Raw genomic sequence first — 23,491 nt, 5'->3', positions numbered from 1 at the left:
AGGGAGCAGCAGGCGCATTTTAATTAGATCAGTGCCCTGGAGACAACAATCAAATTAAAAGTACAGCATGTATTAATGGCGGCCCGGGGGTGGGCCACACAGGATCACAGGGGGAGCTCACCCACCTTATCACCAGCTGGTTACACCTCTAGAATGTACCCTTGGGGGGAAGGCTCTATTCACACTGACATTCAGCTTCTAGTAGTTTTAGGAATTTTTGAATTACTCTGATAACAATTGCATGTACAGTGGGCCCTAGGCACCCCTATGCTTGGGCACCCCACTGTCTGCACACTATCCTACGAAGGAGCTGCAGCTAATGTACAAGCTTGTATCAGTGCTGTACCTGCCATAGCGCAACCATGGCTCCGGTACAACTACTTTGAGACAACCGCCTAAAATTGCAGGAAAATGCAAAATGAAAATTGCTGATAATGTGATAGTCTGCAGTGACCAGCTGTGTGGTATTATTACGCACATGTACAATATGAGTCTAAAGCTCGGAGTGGTACCTCAACTGTGGAAAACATCTTGTGTGGTTCCAGTCCCAAAGAAACCCAACCCGATGGACTACAATGACTACCGACCCGTAGCACTGACATCCCACCTGATGAAGGTCCTAGAGAGACTGGTCCTGACACACCTACGCCCCCTAATGAGCTCCGCTCTGGACCCTCTCCAGTTTGCCTACCGGCCGGGCATTGGGCTAGATGATGCCATCATCCACCTTCTTCATAGAGCTCTCTCTCACCTGGAGAAACCAGGGAACACTGTGAGAATAATGTTCTTTGATTTCTCCAGTGCATTCAACACCATTCAGCCAGAGCTACTGAGGGACAAGCTAAACCTTGGTGGACCACCACCTGTCCAACTGGATCCTAGACTACCTGACAAACCGCCCTCAGTATGTGAGAGCCCAGGACTGTGTGTCTGACACTGTGATCTGAAGTACGGGGGCACCACAGGGTACAGTTCTTGCCCCATTTCTCTTCACACTGTACACTGCTGACTTTAGGCACAACTCCTCCAGCTGTTACTTACAGAAGTACTCCGATGACTCTGCTATAGTAGGCCTCATCACTGATGGTGACAATAGGGAATACAGAGACTTAAACCGGGATTTTGTTGAATGGTGCCAGCAGAACCAGCTCAGGATTAATGCTGGGAAGACCAAGGAGATGGTGGTGGACTTTGGGAAACGGAGGAGTGCTCCGACCCCGGTGGAGATCCAAGGAACATGTATTGAGATAGTCAGGACCTATAAGTATCTTGGGTGTGCTCCTCAATAATAAACGAGACTGGGCTGATCACCTGGAGGCGCTGCACAGAAAGGGTCACAGCAGACTCTACCTGCTCAGGAGGCTGAGGGCCTTCGGAGTCCAGGGGACACTTCTTAGGGCCTTCTTCAACTCTGTGGTTGCCTCAGCCATCTTTTTCGGTGTAGCCTGCTGGGGGAGCAGTATATCAACCAGGGACAGAAATAGACTTGACAGGCTGATCAGGAGGGCCAGCTCTGTCCTGGGGAGCCCCTTGGACCCAGTACAGGTGGTGGGTGACTGAAGGATACTGTCCATGGTGACCTCCATGCGGGAGAACAAATCCCACCCCATGTATGGGACCCTGATGGGACTTGGCAGCACTGTAAGTAACCGTCTGCTTCACCCCAAGTGTGAGAAGGAGCGCTATCGCAAGTCCTTCCTTCCAACCGCGACCAGGCTGTATAATCTACATCAGACCAAGCGAAGATCACTCCGCACAGAGAACTAATGATTATGAATGTCCTCCTTCTTTCTTCTCTGTTCCTAAGCTGCTATGGACTCCTAGTATATCTTTCTCAGCATATGTGTGTCAACTACTTCTGTAATATTTACTGTGTATTATCCTGTATCTGTATTACTATGCAGCTGAAGCATACTGAAATTTCCCCACTGTGGGACTATTAAAGGATTATCGTATCTTATTATGTGGGCACCCTGGCTGATTATGTGACAGTCTGCTCCTATTATGTGGGCACTCTGGCTGATTATGTGACAGTCGGCCCCTATTATGTGGGCACCCTGGCTGATTATGTGACAGTCTGCCCCTATTATGTGGGCACCCTGGCTGATTATGTGACAGTCTGCCCCTATTATGTGGGCACCCTGGCTGATTATGTGACAGTCTGCCCCTATTATGTGGGCACCCTGGCTGATTATGTGACAGTCTGCTCCTATTATGTGGGCACCCTGGCTGATTATGTGACAGTCTGCCCCTATTATGTGGGCACTCTGGCTGATTATGTGACAGTCGGCCCCTATTATGTGGGCACCCTGGCTGATTATGTGACAGTCTGCTCCTATTATGTGGGCACCCTGGCTGATTATGTGACAGTCTGCCCCTATTATGTGGGCACCCTGGCTGATTATGTGACAGTCTGCCCCTATTATGTGGGCACCCTGGCTGATTATGTGACAGTCTGCTCCTATTATGTGGGCACCCTGGCTGATTATGTGACAGTCTGCTCCTATTATGTGGGCACCCTGGCTGATTATGTGACAGTCTGCTCCTATTATGTGGGCACTCTGGCTGATAATGTGACAGTCTGCTCCTATTATGTGGGCACCCTGGCTGATTATGTGACAGTCTGCCCCTATTATGTGGGCACCCTGGCTGATTATGTGACAGTCTGCTCCTATTATGTGGGCACCCTGGCTGATTATGTGACAGTCTGCTCCTATTATGTGGGCACCCTGGCTGATTATGTGACAGTCTGCCCCTATTATGTGGGCACCCTGGCTGATAATGTGACAGTCTGCCCCTATTATGTGGGCACCCTGGCTGATTATGTGAGCAGTCTGCTCCTATTATGTGGGCACCCTGGCTGATTATGTGACAGTCTGCCCCTATTATGTGGGCACCCTGGCTGATTATGTGACAGTCTGCCCCTATTATGTGGGCACCCTGGCTGATTATGTGACAGTCTGCCCCTATTATACTGTTATTCTGGCTGGTTCTGTTATATCCACATTCTGATCTCGGGTTTGCTCTCCATGAGGACTCTCTGTAACAGATTCTGTATAAAACACCGGACACCTGTCTGAAATGACAGAAATCCAACAAACTTTTGTTCCTAAGACTGTGCAGAACAATACAGCTATAGGTCCACAGCATATGTTATACTAAATCTTAGTTATAATCATCCATACAGATAAAGTATGGGCGATCCCTAAACTCCCCCTCCCCCAGGTGCCACCTCCTGGCACTTCTCATGCTGTATGGCATGACAGCAGGACATGGGGCTGGGCACTGCATCATCTGAATAGAGGCCTGAATATGCTCTGCCTGCTGTACAGAACTTTACCCCGAGTGCCCTGGGCCAGCCGTGCCATGTCTGCCGTGTCCCTGCACGTCTCCCCGGGCCGCTGCCTCTATGACGACCCCCTGCAGCTCCAGGTCCGCGGTCTGAGCCCCGGCCAGGACGTCAGTCTCCACACGGCTCTGAGCGATGAGGGCGGCCAGCTCTTCACCTCCGTGGGCCGCTACCGAGCAGACAGCAGCGGAGAGCTGGATGTGAGCCGGAGCCCGGCCCTGGAAGGCGGCAGCTACACCGGAGTGGAGCCGGAGGGGCCCCTGTGGTCCCTGGAGCCCCAGACTCCCCTCAGGAGGCTGCTCAAGAAGGACGTGCGGAGCCCCTTCCAGCTGCGCTTCTCCCTGCACCAGGACCACCCGCCCGGGGCTCTCCTAGCTGCAGCCGTGCAGGAGAGGAGCTTCCTGGGGGAAGGGGTGACCCGGGTGCCGGTGCGGGAGGGACGAGTGAGGGGAAGCCTCTTCCTGCCGCCCGGTGAGTGGGAGAAGCTCCATAGTCCCGGTTATAATACATGGGGCCGGCTGTATAAATAAGAACACATCCAGGGCAGCTCCTACAGCTGTTGTCACCCAGCTTGTCCAGGCTCCTGAATGGCAGCGTGACCTCGTTATATAGAATGATATCCACCTCCCCTAGTGCTGCAGTGTGGGGACCCATTGTAAGCCAGTGACCCCCCCCCCTCCCCCATATAGATGTCACCACTCAGTACTATTCTTATTTGCAGGTCCCGGTCCATTCCCAGGAGTCATTGAGGTACAAGGTACAGGTGGAGGCCTGCTGGAATACAAGGCTAGCCTGCTGGCTAATAGAGGCTTTGCCACCCTGGCATTGGCTTACTATAACTATGAGGATCTGCCTAAAGATATGAAGGAGTTTCGTCTGGAATACTTTGAAGAGGCAGTAAGCTATATGCTGCAGCATCCGCAGGTGGGTAGTGTTATCCCAGCAGGATAGTTTACCTACATCACCTTTACATCTGTACTCTGGTTTCTGTTCTTCTGATCCATCGCATGACCAGAAGAACAGCAAAGATGGATCCCAAAAATCACAGGAATGGATCCCAAGGGGTCTGTCAGTTATCCATTTAGTTTAACTGAAATTCACGGTCAAAAAAGTCCGACCTGTAGCTATTTATTGTCAGGCGATTTCTGATGGATCTTCTCAGCACAGACACCCACCGCAGATGTGAACGTAGACTTAGAGACAGTGGCGTAACTAGGAATGGCGGGGCCCCGTGGCGAACTTTTGACATGGGCCCCCCCCCATCCCAAGTGACGCCAAAGACCTCGACCGACCCCCTCCTCCGCACTCTATTATGTCCCTTACTGGCCCCTGCACACAGTATTAACCCCAATAGTGTCCCCTGCACACAGTATTAACCCCAATAGTGTCCCCTGCACACAGTATTAACCCCAATAGTGTCCCCTGCACACAGTATTAACCCCAATAGTGTCCCCTACACACAGTATTAACCCCAATAGTGTCCCTCTGTGGACACCCATAAACAATTATTATACTCTGGGGTCTTTTCAGACCCCAGAGTATAATAATCGGAGACCCGGGGAATAAAAATATTTTTTAAAAAAAACACTGTTGCTTCTTACCTGTTCCCCGGCTCCTGTGCTGTGCTGTCCTCCTGTGCTGTCCTCCTGTGCTCGCGTCCTTCGTTAATGACGTCGGACGTCACATGACCCGGGAAGTATGCCGGGTTCATGTGATGTCAGAGACGTCAGACAACAGTAGGACGGAGGCCTGGCAGGATCGCGGAGAGGTAAGTAACAGTTTTTTATGTTTATTACCTCTCCCGATCCGCCAGTCATTATACTCGGGGGTCTGCAAAGACCCCCGAGTATAATGATAGCCCCTGTGGGGCCCGCTGTGTCACTTGCCGATCCTGGCCCAGCCAGGATCGGCAAGTGAATAGGGCCCTGTCACGGAATGGTTAGAGTCTATACTATAGGCAATGTGTAATATATATTTCATGTGGAATGTATTCTCTAACCTGTTATATACATCAATGTGTAGTTGGCTGATTAGGGTCTAGTGTGTTAGCACATTGTATGCAAATACCTCTAACTAGTGAGGACAATGGGTGGAGATAATCTGGATGGTGCATTGTCCATAGTAGACAGGGAGTCTGCTCTCCTTGGTATAGGTGAGGGGGGAAGGATCTGTGACTCAGCCCTTCCCACCCACAGATATAGGTGTAACAGTCTTAGTATATAGTATGTAGCTAGCAGTTAGTATGTGTTAGCCGGCCTGTGCACAGCTCTGCAGAGAGCCAGGATTTAGTTACAGGACCAAGGAGCCAAAGCTATCATTGGATTGTGACTTCTGTGGACTTATTGTTATTACGGTTGATGTGACCGCCGCCGGCTACTAACTTTGTGGATTACAATAAATTGCTGTTGTCTCCCGACCTCTTGCGTCCGTGTTGATTCAAAAGACCATCCGGAGGAAGACGTATACCTTTGCTCCGTGACAACTGGTTGGCAGCGGTGGGATCAACAGCGGACAGCGAGATGGACTACAGCAGCTCAGCGATTAATGGAGCCACAACCTCAGAATACAGGAACTGGACTATGGCAAGTCTACAAGTAAGGGCCCGGGAACTAAACCTGAGTTACCAGGGAAGAACGAAAGAGCAACTGATCGAGGCACTGGAGGAGATGACCCTGCAAAGCGACCATGAGGAGGGCTGCCCCCAGGAGACAGTAGAGATACGGGAGTGGCAGGTACAGACCCAAAAGAGCAGATGGGTTGTTTTGTATGAGGAGGAATTGGCAGTGCTGGGGCTAGAAGCAACTGCAGAGCAAAGGAGTAGAGCGTTACAGAGGGCTCAGGAAACGGAGAAGGAGGAACAGAGAATGGCGCATGAAAAGGAAAGAATGGCGCATGAAATGCGAATGGCTGAGATAACTACGCGGAATTATAATCAAACGTCGACCCCCAGCCCAACCGTGAGAGAACCACCATATGTCTCCCATAAACACTTCAAGACCTTTGATGAAGCGGCTGGGGATGTTGATGGATATTTTCAGGACTTCGAACACCAGTGCCACCTGATGGAAGTCCCAGAGAAGGATTGGGTCCGGTATCTGGTGGGACGCCTACGAGATGGGGCTGCGGAAGCTCTCAGAGCCATGGACCCTAGTGATCAGCGGGACTATGAGGCCATTAAAAGAGCGGTGCAGAAGTATTATGCAGTCACTCCAGAGACCTACCGAGTTCAGTTCCGCTCTTTGTCTTACAATGGGGGAAGCTCCTTCCACATGTTCGCCCACAAGTTGAAGCAAGCATGCAAGCGCTGGCTAGAAGGAGAGGAGGCTGTCACAGTCGATAAGATCCTCCAAGTCATACTTAAGGAACAGTTCTTTTCCCAGTGCCCCGCTGAGATCCGTGAGTGGGTGGTGGAACGGAACCCAGCCACAGTTGAGCAAGCTGCTTCTCTTGCAGATGAGGGCCTGACCATCAAGCCGCAGTGGAAGAGGTTGTTTGCAGAGGAGCGGAAAACTACCACAGTCCGCCAGACACCCTTCATCCAGCCACCCACCTTTCGTGCCCGGCCTCAGGATTACAATTCCCCCTCTACCCCTGCCCCAGCCCATCGGCCTCCAGCTATGAACAACCCTGTCCCTAGACAACGACCTACTGGAAGAATGCTAGAGCGCAGATGTTTTGGGTGCGGGCGGCCTGGACATTTGCAAGCTAGTTGCCCTGTTAACATGGGGGCACGGGCCACCGTGGCATCCCGGCCTATTCACTACCTGGGAACCACCCCTAGGACAGAAAGTTTGGCCCCATTTCCAGATGACTCCATGAATGACCCATCTGTTCCACCTCCAGGGGTCTATGGGATTCAGCCCTCTGCCACACATCCCGCAAACCTTCAGCGGAAGCACTTGCAGGAGGTCCTACTGGATGGCCGAACAGTTGTTGGATTCCGGGACTCGGGAGCTTTCCTAACGGTAGCGGACCCCCGAGTAGTTCGACCCGAGGCCCTAGAGGAGGGCCCTGGCATTTCTATCGAGTTGGCAGGAGGTACTCGGAAACGTATTCCTAAAGCTACCGTGGAACTCGACTATGGTTATGGACCAAAACGATGCACAATTGGTGTGATGAGCGGGCTGCCGGCCGATGTTCTGTTAGGCAACGATGTTGGAAATCTACAGTGCCACTTTGTGGGAGCAGTGACCCGAAGCCAAGCTCAGAGAGATGCCAACATGGATCGACCGGATTTTCTGCCAGATGCCAGCCCTTCAACCCTACAACTTTACCATTCAGTACCGCCGAGGGAACCAACACCAGAACGCAGATGGGTTATCCCGGCAGGAGGACATATGAGCTATAGAGACTGATGTGCATTCCCCAATTTACCTGTGTAGGCCAATTGTGTCATGCACATGTTTTGAGAGGGGGAGGGGTTGTCACGGGATGGTTAGAGTCTATACTATAGGCAATGTGTAATATATATTTCATGTGGAATGTATTCTCTAACCTGTTATATACATCAATGTGTAGTTGGCTGATTAGGGTCTAGTGTGTTAGCACATTGTATGCAAATACCTCTAACTAGTGAGGACAATGGGTGGAGATAATCTGATCAGTGTCTCCAAGAAGATGTTGGATGGTGCATTGTCCATAGTAGACAGGGAGTCTGCTCTCCTTGGTATAGGTGAGGGGGGAAGGATCTGTGACTCAGCCCTTCCCACCCACAGATATAGGTGTAACAGTCTTAGTATATAGTATGTAGCTAGCAGTTAGTATGTGTTAGCCGGCCTGTGCACAGCTCTGCAGAGAGCCAGGATTTAGTTACAGGACCAAGGAGCCAAAGCTATCATTGGATTGTGACTTCTGTGGACTTATTGTTATTACGGTTGATGTGACCGCCGCCGGCTACTAACTATGTGGATTACAATAAATTGCTGTTGTCTCCCGACCTCTTGCGTCCGTGTTGATTCAAAAGACCATCCGGAGGAAGACGTATACCTTTGCTCCGTGACAGGCCCGTAACAGCCTATTTTAAAAAAACCGCAGCGGTAGCAGCTGTCACCGGGCCCCCTAATGGCCCGGGCCCTGTGGCAGCTGCTACTGCTGCTACCACGGTAGTTACGCCACTGCTTAGAGATAACTACATGTTGCTAAAATCCTGCCCACCTTCGGTAACTAATGCACCACAATGGAGCAGGTAACGCTTTGTTTTTAATTCATGGATTTTCGCCACATATGGTTGCCGCGCTGGCAGTGTAAGTGTACCATTACTCTGAGGACATGTTTATATGCTGTTTTTTTAAGCTGTTTTTTTTAAGCCAAAACTTGGTATGCATTAAAAACGATAGAACTACTATCCTTTATACTGTTTTGTTCCTTCTATCATCGACGCCTGGTTTTGGCTTCAATACCCAAGATCTGGGCACCCTTAGAGCAATAATGATTAGGGTGAGGAAGCACAAATTGGCTGTGACGTAGTCAGGGCTATGAGGCGACCTTAGTAAACAGCCTCAGGCAGCATCTCCTGGCATAAACTGAGAGGCAGCATTTTTTTTTTTTATAATCGGCCACTTCCTATTGTTTTAGTCAAACAAGTAGTAGACAATATTTTACTCACTGATCCCTGCGCCTGTCCAGTCCGGCCTTTGCTTCTTCCTCCAGAGCATTCTTCAGCACTTGCGCCATGGAGGCAAAAGTGAAGGTCAGGCAAGACAGTAGTGGGGATCGGTGAGTAAAATATCAGCTATTATCTTACATATATAGTTACATAATAGATGAGGTTGGATGAAGACATCAGTCCATCAAGTCCAACCTATAACCCTACAATCCCTACAGTTTTGATGAAGGGGGAAGGTAAAAAAAAAAAAAAAAATGAGGATTATGCCAATTGCCCCATTTCTGGGAAAAAAAATTCCTTCCCGACTCCAATCTGGCAGTCAGTATAAAACCCTGAATCAATGTATCCTTAAAATCTAGAGGCTATAACCCGTAATATTGTTCTCTTCAAGAAAGGCATCCATGCCCTCTCTGACCTTGTTCATTGAATCTACCATCACCTCTTCCTGGGGCAGAGAGTCCCATAGCCTCACTGTTCTTACTGTAAAGAATCCCCATGGGGCAACACGGTGGCTCAGTGGTTAGCACTGTAGCCCTGCAGTGTTGGAGTCCTGGGTTTGAATCCCGCCAGGAACAACATCTGCAAGGAGTTTGTATATTCTCCCCGTGTTTTTGCGTGGATTTACTCCCGTTCTACAAAGAAATACTGATAGGAAAAAAAATGTACATTGTGAGCCCTGTATGGGGCTCACAATCTACATTTAAAAAATAAAAAGAATCCCCTTCTATGTTGCTGATGAAACTTTCTCTCCTCCAGACGTAGTGGATGTCCCCTTGTCAATGTCACTGGCCTAGGAGTAAAAAGTTCTTTGTATTGTCCCTTCATGTATTTGTACATTGTAATTAGATCTCCCCATAGACGTCTTTTCTCTAAACTGAATAACCCCAAGTTTGTTAATCTATCGTTGTACTCCAGTCCACCTATTCCCCTAATCATCCCACCATTTTATGTACTTTTTCTAGTTTGATTATGTCTTTCTTGTATACTGGGGCCTAAAATTGAGCACAAGCGTGGCCGTATCAGTGATTTGTATAGAGGCATAACTATGTTCTTGTCATGAGAATCTAGACCTCTTTTGATGAATCCCATAATTTTATTTGCCTTGGCGGCAGCTGCCTGGCGCTGTTCACTAAAGTATAAAACTACAGAGGCATATAAGATAATATGTGGAAAATAACTATAAAATATACCAAGAAAAAATCCACAAAAAATTCTAAAAAAAAAGTTTATTAGTACGTAATAAAAACTAAAAATAATGAAACATACAAAGAAGAAAAAGGGGGAAAAGGCCATAAAAGTCCTGTAATGTACTAAAGCAAGGGTTAATTTATAAATCACAAGCGACATAGGTAAGCATTTGCAATAGCATAATATATAGTAACCTGTAAGACATCAATAGTTTTTATGGGGAAACCTAAGTCACTAATAGTCCATAGCATATGTCCAGGTCACGAAGTACAAAAAGAGGGTATAAAGCCCACAAGGAAAATAACCTTATATAGCCATTCTGACCAAAAGTATAAGCAATAAATCAAGTACCGTATTTTTCGGACTATAAGACGCACTGGACTATAAGACGCAGGTTTTAGAGGAGGAAAATAGGGAAAAAAAGCAAAAACTGGTAAAATATTTAATATATGGGAGTTGTAGTTTTGCAACAGCTGCAAGGCCACATTGACAGGTGACCCTGCAGCTGTACGGGGACGCATAGAGTGTTTTTTTTTGCGGGTCCAGAAGTACTTTTTAGTTATACCATTTTGGGGAATATCTATTGCTTAGATCACCTTTTATTGAAAAAAAAACCCGGTGGTTTATTATATATGATTTTCTACTTTTATATATATATTCTAGGGACAGGAGGTGATTTATAACTTTTATTTATTTCATATTTTTATTTTATATTTTTAAAGCTTTTTTTTTAAACTATTTTATTCCCCCCCGGGGCTTGAGCCTGCGGTCACTTGATCGCAAGTCCCATAGACGGCAATACAACTGTATTGCCGTCTATGGGACATTCTGTCTATTAGTATTACGGCTGGTCATAGAGACCAGCCGCAATACTAATACAGCAGTGACAGGCCTGGGAGCCTCATTAGGCTCCCGGCTGTCACTCGAACAGGTCGGCTCCTGCGATATCGCCGCGCAGGAGCCGGCCTGCAACTCTACAGGTACGGGGCCGGTGGGGACCGGCCCCAGGGGAGAAGAGGCCGCTGATACAGACTGCAGACCCGGCATCCGCTGTACTAGAGAGGCGGATGCCGGGGAGGGATAGACACCGGGGCCTGAGACATCGCTGCCCTGCATGAAGCCAGCAAAGGGGGGGACGGAGGAGCTGCTGCTGGCTTCATTCAGGGCAGAGGAGCGCAGCGATGTCGCAGGCCCCGGCACCTGTAATGGCGTCTATCACTTGCCGGCTTCCGCCTCTCTATTACAGCGGATGCCAGGCGCCACATTCGGCCTATAAGACGCACCCTTCTTTTCCCCCAAAATTTGGGGGAAAAAAAGTGCGTCTTATAGTCCGAAAAATACGGTAACCTACCCTATATACCGCACCAACGCCTGACGCGCGTTTCGCCTATTAACTAGGCTTCGTCTCCTGATATATTTTAATATATATGTATGCTGCAGCCTTACCGCTAGGCAAAGTCTTTAAAGTCTCCTGAAGTTACTTGGAAGTAATAGGGGAATTCAGGGATGTCACTGCTTCAAGGGTGATCTCAGGACGGTGGCTAGCATGGAGGAAATCCCGTATAAGGAATGCCCGCTGGGCAGCATCTGTCAGTAATGAGCTAGACAGGGTAAATAAGGATTGGTAATAATCATAGAAAATCGATGCTATAGTATTGGGGTGGTATCGAAGCTGTCCTCTGTCTCTCAGGACCTGCTGGGCCTATTCCGATGTTTTATTACGTAAAAGCCTTACGAGCAGGGGGTGAGCTGTATTACCCTTATCGTACAATTTGTGTTTAGAATGAAGAAGAGAGTGCTCAATGCTCTGTAAGGCTGGGTCCCGTTAATGTACACATGTCTCCACTAGACGCCTAAATCCGTATGGAAGGATGTAACTCCATAGATCTCTCAAGGTCTGTTACACATTGGGTGGTCTCCATTTTTTTAAGCTAGAGTCCCGCTTCCACATGGAACCCAGGAAAATACAGTGGCCTCTGATAGCGGCTTTATGAGTGTGGATTCAGAGCCCTCGTGAAAAATGTGTTGAAATGTTATCATACGTATTATAATATATGTACAAGTCCCAACCCCTACCATAAGTCTAATGATCTCAAACATTATAGATTACTGGATCCGTGCTTGGACAGATATATGTCATTACAGATACTTTTTCCACATCCACAGGATCAACTTCTGTTTTCTCTCTGTTTTTAGGTAAAGGGTCCGGGAATAGGTCTTCTTGGCCACTCTAAAGGTGGAGACTTGGTTCTTTCTATGAGCTCCTTCCTGAAAGGCATCGCTGCCACAGCTGTCGTAAATGGCTCAGTGGCTAATACTGCAGCAACCCTTCACTATAAGGACATTACTCTACTTCCTATTGGCTTTGACCGTAAAAAATTAAAGCACCCGCAGCCAGGAGTGGGTGATATTCGTGACGTATTTCATAATCCATTAGAAGAGGCAAACCGGAAGAGCCTTATTCCTGTTGGAAGAGCTGACTGCAAGTTTCTGTTTATTGTGGCAGGAGATGACCGGAATTGGAAAAGCGATTTCCATGCTCAAACTGCATGCCAGCTACTAGCAGAGGAAGGGAAAGAGAAGCCTGAAGTTGTGATATATCCCAAAGCTGGTCATTACATTGAACCGCCACATTTCCCCTTGTGCAAAGCCTCTATGAACAGGCTTGCTGGATTTCCAGTGGTTTGGGGAGGAGAACCAAAGGCTCATGCACTGGCACAAGTGGACTCATGGCAGAGAATTCAGGCTTTCTTCCATAAATACCTCAACCAAAAGAGTGTCCTGAAGAACAAACTGTGACTACTTTATGCTATGATATTGAAAACCAAGAAACCCATAACTTTCCTTCCTCTTCTGTCTGGGAACCATTTCTATCTCCAGAATGTGAATCCCCACAATCTGTCCCACATGGCAAAGTGGCAGCTGCATCCATCCTATTCTGCTGATAGGTAGATCATACATCTATCATATGACTATACCATAAATGTCTAAAGTGGTTGTCCAGCTAAATATTATGTTTGTTTAATGAAAAGTTATACAATTTTCCAATATACTTTCTATATCAATCCCTTGTGGTTTTCTAGATCTCCGGTTGCTGTCATTCTTTGTTTACTGATATAAATCAGTCCATGGATATGTGATGGACACACAGGTGCACAGTGCATTACAGTCACAGACAATGATCAGACATCTGTTTTGTAACAGGTTGTGCACCTCTGTGTCCATGGACTGATTTTATTCAGCGGAAGTATACAAGCAATAAGTATGCAAGAAGAGATCTAGAAAACCATGAGGAATTGATACACAAAGTATATTGCAAAATTGTTACATTAAATAGACAATAACAATCCGACCACAGATGTGGAGTTTTCATTTTCTATTCAATTTCTCCAGCAAACTTTTTTCGTATCAGACCATGTGGGCCTTGGAAGTATCTGTCCCTATTTAAGGATGCTTGGAGAGTGAATATAAAAGAAATGACTACGTAGCGTGTTTCATCGAAGGAAGCTTTGGATAAGCTAGTATTTTCTTGCATCTGTGCAAAACATCTGATATTATGCACTCATAATGCACTGCAGCCATAACCAGCAATATACAGTATTTGCACTAACAGCCACAGCACGGTGACTCAGTGGATAGCACTGCAGCCTTGCAGTGCTGGAGTCCTGGGTTCAAATCCTGCCAAGGACAACATCTGCAAGGAGTTTGTATGTTCTCCTCGTGTTTGCATGGGTTTCCTCCCACACACCAAAGACATACTGATAGGGAATGAAGATTGTGAGCCCTATATGGGACAATGACTGTCAATATCTGTAAAGCGCTGCAGAATATGATGGTGCTATATATGTAAGCATAATAAGTAAATAATAATATATAATAAGAAAAATTTATGGTCCACTACACGACTGCTTTGGTCATGCTAGTAGTACAGTGTGAAGGATGCCATCTTGTGCCTGTCTCCATGTTACATTCCGTTCTGAGTTCATTCTCCTAGAAGAAAACTGTTATATATAAGTGGTGTGGAAAGTATAAAAAGGTTATTGAACCGTTTCCTGGTGTCTCCCCACAGAAAATGCCCTGAGATGCCATACAGCAAATCACTGGTATAGCAATGATCAGATGAGTCCAGTATTTCAGCTAAGCTCTGTTTATGTGATTGAGGTTGAGCTACAATACCAGACACAGCCCATGGTGGAGTGTGGTGCTGTTTCTGGAATAACAGTATACCTGTCTTTACAGTCTCAGACAACTCCATGCAGTGATGTAGTAATATAGACTTTTATACTTACCTCTCCTCTTCAATGAATTTCCTCTTCCTCATCATGACTTCTCTGTTATCTTATTATGACATCTCTCTAACCACTAGGTCAGTGATGGCGAACCTATGGCACGCGTGCCAGAGAGGGCACACAGAGCCCTCCATGCCGGCACGCCTGTGGTCACCCAGATCGCTCACCCATGGGAAATCCGGTACAGGATTCCCCGTTGATGAGCGATGTACGTGCAAATGCACATATAGCTGAAAGCCGTCAGTGTAGACCGCGGCCTACACTGACTGCAGAGTTTGACCTCTGCTCCGACGCGGGCGCGATGACGTCATCAGCGCCTGCAGTGAAAAGGAGGTGGACGTTGGCGGCTCTTCATGGGTGAGTATGAGAGTATGTGGCTGAGTGTGACTGGCTGTGTGGCTGACTGTGTGTGTGAATATGATACTGACAAGCATATAATACTGGGGGGGAGCATATTCAAGAGCATATAATACTGAGGGGGGGGCGTATTAAAGAGCATATAATACTGAGAGGGGCGTATTAAAGAGCATATAATACTGGAGGGGCGTATTAAAGAGCATATAATACTGAGGGGGCATACCAAAGAGCTTATAATACTGGGGGGGCATACTAAAGAGTTTATAATACTGGGGGGGGGGTGTATTAAAGAGTATATAATACTGAGGGGATACATACTGAGGATCATATAAGACGGGGAGGATGTGTATTGAGGAGCATATAATACTGGGGGGGGCATACCAAAGAGCTTATAATACTGGGGGGGGCATACTAAAGAGTTTATAATACTCACCTCACTATTTATATCACACAGTATCTGTTTTATAGCAGACGTGGTATTAGTACAGGATGTAATAACATTACACGGTCACTATAAAACAGATCCTGTGCAATATAAATAGTGAAAATTAATTGTTAAAAGTACAAAATGCAGAGAGCTTTACATTTCAGTACAGTTGTTTGTATTATTGAAAGCTCTGTAAAGCCCCATTCACATGACTGCAATTTGTGGTCTGTAACCGTCCACAATTGTGAATCTGCACGGTATTAAGTTTAAATTGCCGTGTTGGCACTCCGCGAAAATTTAGTGGGTTTTGGGTTGCAGTTTGGGCACTCGGTCACTAAAAGGTTCGCCATCACTGCACTAGGTCAACGTGGGGGCAGCACAGTGGCTCAGTGGTTAGCACTGTAGCCTTGCGAGTACTGGACTCCTGGGTTCAAATCCTGCCAAGGACAACATCTGCAAGGAGTATGTATGTTCTCCCCATGTTTGTGTGGGCTTCCTCCAGGTGCTCTGGTTTCCTCCCTCCCAAAGATACACTGCTAGGGATTGTAGATTGTGAGCACTATGTGAGACAGTGACTGACTGTCTATAAAGCGCTGCAGAATACAATGGTGCTATGCAAGTAAGCATAATCAATAAATCGAGCCATATAGGTGACTTCTTTATGTGCGATCTCTCTGCAATGAACACTTCCCATCCCTTCACCTCTGTACATAAGCTCCAGCTTTCTACTGATTGTGTGAATGTGGTATAACAGATCATGTCCAAGTTTAACCCGTGAAAGTCATTCTCTGACACACACTTGTGTTTTAAAACTATATATAGGGTAAGCTATAGTATTGGTGGCACATAAGGGAATGTCCAGCAAGGTCTCTCTAGAACCTGTATTGCTGTTACAGCAGTTTAGGAACATAATAAAGTGTGTCACACGGTGTAATTCCATCTGAAAATACACATGTGAGGACACAAAGCACTAACAAAAGGTACCGCAAAGAGATTTTAATCAAGAAGAAAATACAAGTACTACCTCAAGTAGATAGCATTATATAACATGGAATCACATAAGAGCTATCTGTATACAATATATGGCAACGTCTTTAAGATGTAAGAACATGGATGAGGGTAGAATGTGCTACAAATGGATGAATGATCTTCCATGTGTTTGAACAGCAGCCACCATATGCTGGTATCCACAATGTAAGTTTTTATATCACAAGGTTGCTGCTGAATAAGTGCAGTTCCACAGTATGTATGGGTAAGAGCATTAGTCAGAACCAAGAAATCAAATTCATTTCCCTAGAGAAATGGCATCTCCTCTTATTCTGGATTGTATGTGAAATATCTGTATCTTCTGGTATGAATATGAAACCAAACAAACTACCATAAAAAAAAGTCTCAAAACCAAATTCAATAATCAACCAAAAGATGAGACACAACAAAAGATACTATAAAAATACAAAATAATTTTATTAAATTTTAAATTACAATTTTTAAATTTATTTCATATTTAATAACATTTCTTTAGTCATTTTATAGTATCTTTTGTTGTCTGTTCTGGATAATATTACTGTATATTTATATTAGAACCATAGCAGTGTAGTAATGAATAGTTCTAATAGGAAGTAGTTCACATGAACAATTCATTATGTCAGGTTTATGTCTCTGAGACTAGTGACTGTATGGCAGTAGTATTGCTGCTGTCTCCAGATACAATGGTGCCAGTTTTAGTCATAAATCGCGGAAACTGCATTCACAAAGTAGAAGGGAACATGGGAGAGGCGGCCAGAACTCCAGAGCTATGAAAGAAAAAAAGTGGAACGATTTTAGCAACCGACATGGACAATGTATAGTTATATAGAAGGGCACAGTCCAGAATAGCGCACAGTACAGTGGTACAAGGATTTCTGTATGGCTAGTCCTTATGACGCAGTATGGTACCTCCATGAATTAGTTCATTTGGTCCTAGAAACAAAATTATACCTGCATAATATAGTGTGCAATAAAGCGTACCACATAGTACAGCAAGGTACAAGGAAAGATTTTAAGGTTGCATGCAGAATATTGCAGAACACAATTTCCCACAGTCCCACCTGTGTGTATGGGTGCATAGCATGGAGTAACAAATACACTGTGACAGGGAATAGCTATAGTGGATGGAGGGACATGGTCTTTGTCTTCAGAAAACCACTGTGAATAAAAAAAAACAAACCACTATTAAACTTCTATACACATCCCATGTTCTTTATCCCACTAGGATCTCTATATAGAACAGGCTTATCCCAGTTGGCAGGGAACAGGTCTTTTAGACTCGACCAATTGATGCTCGGCGATCTGCTGAGCAGGTCTGTGTAGCGGTTATGTGATTTTTCTGACAGGAGCGGACTGCAGAACTCAGATGGATGTGATCTGTCATCTACTGTCTTTGTCTATGTGGCGGTCATGTGATCACAGCAGGCAGTCAGCTGACCCAGACCAGAGCGATGCTTCGTACAGTAGTGAGCCGCTGGGCTGCTGCAGGGACATGGAGAGCCCCGGCTATACATACTATACACCGGGCAGTGTGCCTGTCTGTGACCCCTGAGTCAGGGCTGGCGGATGAGATGCTGCACGTCCGTGTACAAGGGCTGAGCCCTAGAAATCCAGTGACATTGAGGGCTTTGGTGATAGACGAGGAGGGCCGTCTCTTTGACTCCTGTGCACACTATGCGGCTGACAGCTCTGGCGCTGTAGACCTGCACAGAGATGCCTCTCTGGGGGGTGACTACACAGGGGTGCTGCCCATGGGGTTATTATGGAGCTTGTCACCCTCTGTCATGGAGAAGCCCTACCAAAGACTGGAGAAGAAGAGTGTGCACAAGTCTCCTATGGTGGTGGAGGTGCTGGTGCACGAGGGGCACAGTGACCCCAAGGCTTTACCAGGAGCTGTGCTGGCTAAAACTAAATTTCAGAGACTGTTTATTGCCCCTGGAGTGAGACGGATCAGACTGAGAGAGGGAGCAGTTAGAGGCAGCTTGTTTTTACCCCCAGGTAATAATGGTACAGCAGCCTTGTAATGATGGCTACAGCATGGGGAGATAATCCTGCCTACAGGGAACATCTTATTAGTCCAAAAACATATGTCACATGCTTTAAAATGATTAATGGGGGTGTTCTGGCCCCAAGAGAATTTTTCATACTGATGACCTAGACAGGGGATAGGTCATCAGTATGTGATCTGTGAGGGTCAGTCACCTGGACCCCATCCAGATTAGCTCATACGGCAGTGCAGGCTCTACTACTGTAGAAATAGAAACACCAAAAAGAAAACAGAGGAGACAACCACTCATACAGAAACACATCTATATAAAAGATATACATTGTATTAACAAATACCATACGAAGGACAAGGCAAATGGTTTATTCTCATAGATTAATCTGTATGACGGGTGCTTGATTAGTTTCCACTTGGATGATAAACGTATGTATACGTGTATGGATAGATAAATACCGTCCTTTTATATAAATGACAGTTTATCATTGTTAACATCATTATTATCTCTATTATTTTTATATTTCTTTAGGGTAACAGCACTTATGACATTCTTGGACATACAATATTGAAACGGTGGTAGCATTCATGAGAATTGTGTCATTTAATACTTGGGATGAACGGCATGGTAGATCAAAATGAGATTTTAAAAATGGGATATAATACCCTTACCTTGTAGCTTTAGGCCCGGTTCGCATTCGCGTTCGGTACTCCGTTCGGGGAGTCCACTTGGAGCTCCCTGAACGGAATACCAAACACACTGACTACCGGTGAGCTTATGAAAGCACACGGACCCTGTAGACTGTAATAGGGTCTATGTGTTTTCCGCGCAGTGTCCGCACGGAACATGCAGAGAGAATTTTACTGCAAGAACTACTTTCCTCTGCACTTGACTCATGCGGACAGTGCGTGGAAAACACTCAGCCCCCTTATAGACTATGGGGTCCATGTGCTTTCATAAGCTCACCGCTTGTCAATGTGTTCAGTATTCCGTTTGCCGGGTCCCCAAGCAGACTCCCCGAACGGAATACCAGATGCAGATGTGAACCAGGCCATATATGTATGCTGTGTATATGTGCAATATAGACTGTTTGATTTATATATGTGTATAGGGATCTGACACCTTGCTTTTGTATTGTTTGCCTCATCCTTCATATTTTTGTATTGTGGTGAATTGTATGTATTTGTTAATAAAATGTATATACTCTATAGATGTTGTAGTGTGATTGTGAAGCCCCTCTGTTTCCTTTCCAGTGATTTGTGTTCACTTAGTGGTGCTTCAATAGGAGCAGAATGCACATATTCCCCATCCACTGGAACAGCTTCCATCTCCTGGAGAGTGCCAGAACAGCTGATCTGTGTGGGGTCCAGGTGTCAGATCCTTACAGATCACATACTGATGTCCTGTCATGTAGTTAAGATATAAATAATACTTATGGGGGTCTGCAAACCCCTTTAAGATTAGCATATAACATAAATCACATGACAATTAGGCAATGCCAAAATGCAGTTGTCATAATGTGTTCTAGTTAAGTGGTTGTTCCAGTTCATGGAATAAACTTGTGCTCGGTGTTGCTTCTCACCCTGCACCTCTCAGTATTTGGAGGGACCCTGCTATGGTAAGCCTCTGAAGCTGCAGTGTCTTGATGCTGAACATTTGCAGTAATGCTGTCTCAGGGTCCATTCACATGGAGTAAATGCACGTGTAAAGAATACACGTGTAAAAATAAGGCTCCCATTGACTTCATTGACATTTTACACGTGTATTTTGACTTGCTTTTTTACACGTGTAAAAAAAATGTCATTGAAGTCAATGGGAGTCTTATTTTTACACGTGTAATTTGCCAAAATGAGCGCGTTTACTCCGTGTGAATGGACCATTAATCTTTTATCTCCTCATGTCTGACAAGCAGAGAAGAGACTGCATATTCAAAGGTAACCAGGTCCATCTACTAAAGAACCCTTGGTATACATGGTTTTGCAGGGAGAGAAGGAAGGCTGAGCATGTGTGTCCTCTTTTATTGAATATTAAATATACTCTGATCCAAAGCATAGGCGCGATGCAGTCATCAGAGTCAGTATCCAGCACACATAAACACCACTTATACTCATTGTTATTAATCAGCTGGCCACTATTTTCAGATCCAGTTTCCAGGGTTCACTGTCCCACTAAAATTATGATATAAATGCCCTATGCGTTTCTACTATCATAGAGCACCAGTAATACTTACCAGATCAGTTCACAAGTGAGTTTTGGGCTGTATATTGCGGGACTTTCTATACAAGCATATATTTTTATGGCTAGCATGATCAGGAGTATTAGTCGCCCGGGGACAGATTATTCAGCTTGGACTGCCTGACCAAATAATGGCCTAATTTGTGCCAGCTATATAGGTGCCTGTGTAATAGCGCCCTTTACACGTCATATTCTATACTTGATCAATATAAGGACATCTAGATTTGTGAATGTGAAAACTGAGGAAAGAAGTAGAGTGTCCTTGGCATGTCTGACATTGTTGAGCTAATGTTGTGGATAAGTGAACCATTATTCGGCACATGGCAGTTTTTTATTTTTTTTCACCACGTTGGTTAACTATTTACTATTGCATTGCCAGGGAATGGCTCCTTTCCAGGTGTGATTGACATGTTCGGGGATGATGGTGGCCTTGTTGAGTATCGTTCCAGCCTCCTAGCCAGCCGTGGCATTGCTTCTCTGGCACTGCCATACTTTGCGTTTGAAGACCTTCCCCCTGCAATGACTGAATTTCATCTGGAGTATTTTGAAGAAGCAGCAAACTTTCTCTCCAGACATCCAAAAGTAAGAACCTCTATATATATATTTTTTTTTTATCATGATGATCATTGCAATTCTAGTAAGTGTTCGTTACTAGAGATGAGTGAACACTGTTCGGATCAGCCGTTCCGAACAGCACGCTCCCATAGAAATGAATGGAAGCACCTGGCACGTACACTTTGCCGGTGGCCGGTCGCTTTGCCAGGTGCTTCCATTCATTTCTATGGGAGCGTGCTGTTCGGAACGGCTGATCCGAACAGTGTTCGCTCATCTCTATTTGTTACCAAATGGGCAGTCTTCCTTGGTAGGCTATAGCAGCAGGGTAGGTATCTAGGAATAATAAATGCTATGCCATTCCAGACTCTAGGAAAGCTGTGTGACCACTCCTTTTGTGAGCTGTAATTGCAGCCCTAGTGTTGACCACTCAGCTATTCCAGAAAAAGATATAACTAATAGACTTTATATTAAAACAACAGTAGAATATGTGTATTTCATATCTGTTATATCAGAAGTATAGTACTGTTATGTATATTTATTTATTTTTTTCTCTTGAAAGATTCAAGGATCTGGAGTCGGTGTAATCGGTACTGGTAAAGGAGCAGATCTAGCTCTGTCCATGATCACATTTCTACCGCAGGTGGTTGCAGCTGTTAGTATATCTGGTTGTTGTGCCAACACAGCCGCCCCTCTGAACTACAAGGATCTCACCATCCCAGCCTTGACATACAACATGAGTCGGGTCCAGATCTCTGAAACTGCAGTGTTTGATGTCTCTGAAGCTCTCGATGATCCACTGGATCCAGCAAACAGCCAGTGTCTTATCCCAGTAGAGAAGGCTCAAGGTTCATTTATGTTTATTGTAGGAGAAGATGATCTGAACTGGAAAAGTTCTGTCTATGCGAAGGCTGCTGTCTCTCGCTTGCAGGAAAATGGGAAGAATAATTATAAACTTCTCTCTTACCCAGGAGCTGGGCATCAGATTGACCCACCTTGCAGTCCTTTTTGCCCAATTGCGGTGGATAGAGTATTAGGGGTGCCTATTTTAGGAGGTGGAGAACTTAAATCTCACTGCCAAGCCCAGGAAGATTCCTGGCAGAAAATTCTAAACTTTTTTCATACACACTTGAAATAAAGTGAAAAGTAAGTCTGTAGCTTTTAAGGTGAGGTACCTCTGTGAGGTAGCCCAGTGCCAAGGCTTTAAGATGTAGGGTTAAAGCCTATACTTTACTAGTATGCTGTGATCATGAGAATGAAAAACAGTTTTCTTCTGTTTGTGTGATCCATATAAGATAAGGTTTGTGCCACTGTTCTTCACCCCGTGGTCTCCTATGCCTGCTTTTTGAAAAGAAGATGGTTACAGGGAAAAGGAAACTAAAATAGTGACTTTTTTAAAAAATTATTTTTAATTTTACAATATTACTATAAATATTTGCACTAATGTATTTGTATGATTATTTAAAATTTTCATCTAAATTGAATGTGAAATTCTAAAATAATTCTTTTCAACAAACAAAAAGTTTAATCCATTTTTTTAGGACATAGTTGCATAAATTAAAATATCCGGGGCAACACGGTGGCTCAGTGGTTAGCACTGCAGCCTTGCAGTGCTGGAATCCTGGGTTCGAATCCCGCCAGGAACAACATCTGCAAGGAGTTTGTATGTTCTCCCCGTGTTTGCGTGGATTTCCTCCCATTCTACAAAGACATACTTAAATGGGGAAAAAATGTGCATTGTGAACCCTATGTGGGGCTCACAATCTACATTAAAAAAAAAAAAAATTAAAATATCCAAGGAAGTTTACAGCAAAAGACATGGCCAGCTCTAGATTTAACGCAGTGATCGCTACAGAATAAATGTTTAAGAAATTGACAAGCCGGGCCACCTGCCAGGGGCTTAAAAAGAGGGGGGCAGCCTGAGCATGGGACTCTTCTCTATAAAGTTCATATGCTCTAATAGAGCATTGGTAAAGGAGCATCAATACAATCCCACTTACAGAGGTTTTCCAAGATGTGCAATAACTTAGAAATATTGGTGGCATAAAATTAAAAACTGCCTATTACTCAATTATTATTATTTTTTCTGTTTACTGTGCCACAGCGATAGCGTGACTGCTGCAGCCAGTTACTGGCCTGACCACCCTTAGGGTGAATTCACACTGAGTAAACGCTAGCTTATTCTGAACGTAAAACACGTTCAGAATAAGCGGCGTCTAAAGCAGCTCCATTCATTTCTATGGGAGCGGGGATACGAGCGCTCCCCATAGAAATGAATGGTCTGCTTCTTTCACTCCGTGCAGTCCCATTGAAGTGAATGGGGAGTGCCGGCGTATACGGCAAGCTCTGCTCATGCCGGAGCGTACACGCCGGCACTCCCCATTCACTTCAATGGGACTGCACGGAGTGAAAGAAGCAGCCCATTCATTTCTATGGGGAGCGCTCGTATCCCCGCTCCCATAG

At 45.5% G+C, this 23,491-nt stretch overlaps 2 protein-coding genes across 2 annotated transcripts; both read left to right on the top strand.

The window, feature by feature from the left end:
• Positions 1-3,269: 3,269 nt before the first annotated feature.
• Positions 3,270-14,099, top strand: LOC142212795 (acyl-coenzyme A thioesterase 1-like). Its single transcript, XM_075280844.1, has 3 exons — positions 3,270-3,820; positions 4,071-4,273; positions 12,339-14,099. The coding sequence occupies exons 1-3, from the start codon at positions 3,313-3,315 to the stop codon at positions 12,939-12,941; spliced, it is 1,314 nt and encodes a 437-aa protein (XP_075136945.1). The 5' UTR covers positions 3,270-3,312; the 3' UTR covers positions 12,942-14,099.
• A 3,578-nt stretch (positions 14,100-17,677) lies between these two features.
• LOC142214027 (acyl-coenzyme A thioesterase 1-like) lies at positions 17,678-23,221 on the top strand. Its single transcript, XM_075282713.1, has 3 exons — positions 17,678-18,239; positions 20,856-21,058; positions 21,591-23,221. Exons 1-3 carry the CDS (start codon positions 17,693-17,695, stop codon positions 22,164-22,166), a joined length of 1,326 nt encoding a protein of 441 aa, XP_075138814.1. The 5' UTR covers positions 17,678-17,692; the 3' UTR covers positions 22,167-23,221.
• Positions 23,222-23,491: the final 270 nt, after the last annotated feature.

The sequence above is a fragment of the Leptodactylus fuscus genome, chromosome 7 (assembly GCF_031893055.1).
Source record: "Leptodactylus fuscus isolate aLepFus1 chromosome 7, aLepFus1.hap2, whole genome shotgun sequence".
Classification (NCBI taxonomy): domain Eukaryota; kingdom Metazoa; phylum Chordata; class Amphibia; order Anura; family Leptodactylidae; genus Leptodactylus; species Leptodactylus fuscus.
Note: the sequence above shows the minus strand (reverse complement) of the source record. Positions and strands in the feature narration are given on the sequence as shown.

Coding starts and splice junctions, on each gene's coding strand:
- LOC142212795 (XM_075280844.1), top strand. CDS start 3,313: ATGCTCTGCCTGCTGTACAGAACTTTACCCCGAGTGCCCTGGGCCAGC. Junction 3,821..4,070: donor AAGCCTCTTCCTGCCGCCCG/GTGAGTGGGAGA, acceptor TCTTATTTGCAG/GTCCCGGTCCATTCCCAGGA. Junction 4,274..12,338: donor ATATGCTGCAGCATCCGCAG/GTGGGTAGTGTT, acceptor CTCTGTTTTTAG/GTAAAGGGTCCGGGAATAGG.
- LOC142214027 (XM_075282713.1), top strand. CDS start 17,693: ATGCTTCGTACAGTAGTGAGCCGCTGGGCTGCTGCAGGGACATGGAGA. Junction 18,240..20,855: donor CAGCTTGTTTTTACCCCCAG/GTAATAATGGTA, acceptor TTGCATTGCCAG/GGAATGGCTCCTTTCCAGGT. Junction 21,059..21,590: donor TTCTCTCCAGACATCCAAAA/GTAAGAACCTCT, acceptor TTCTCTTGAAAG/ATTCAAGGATCTGGAGTCGG.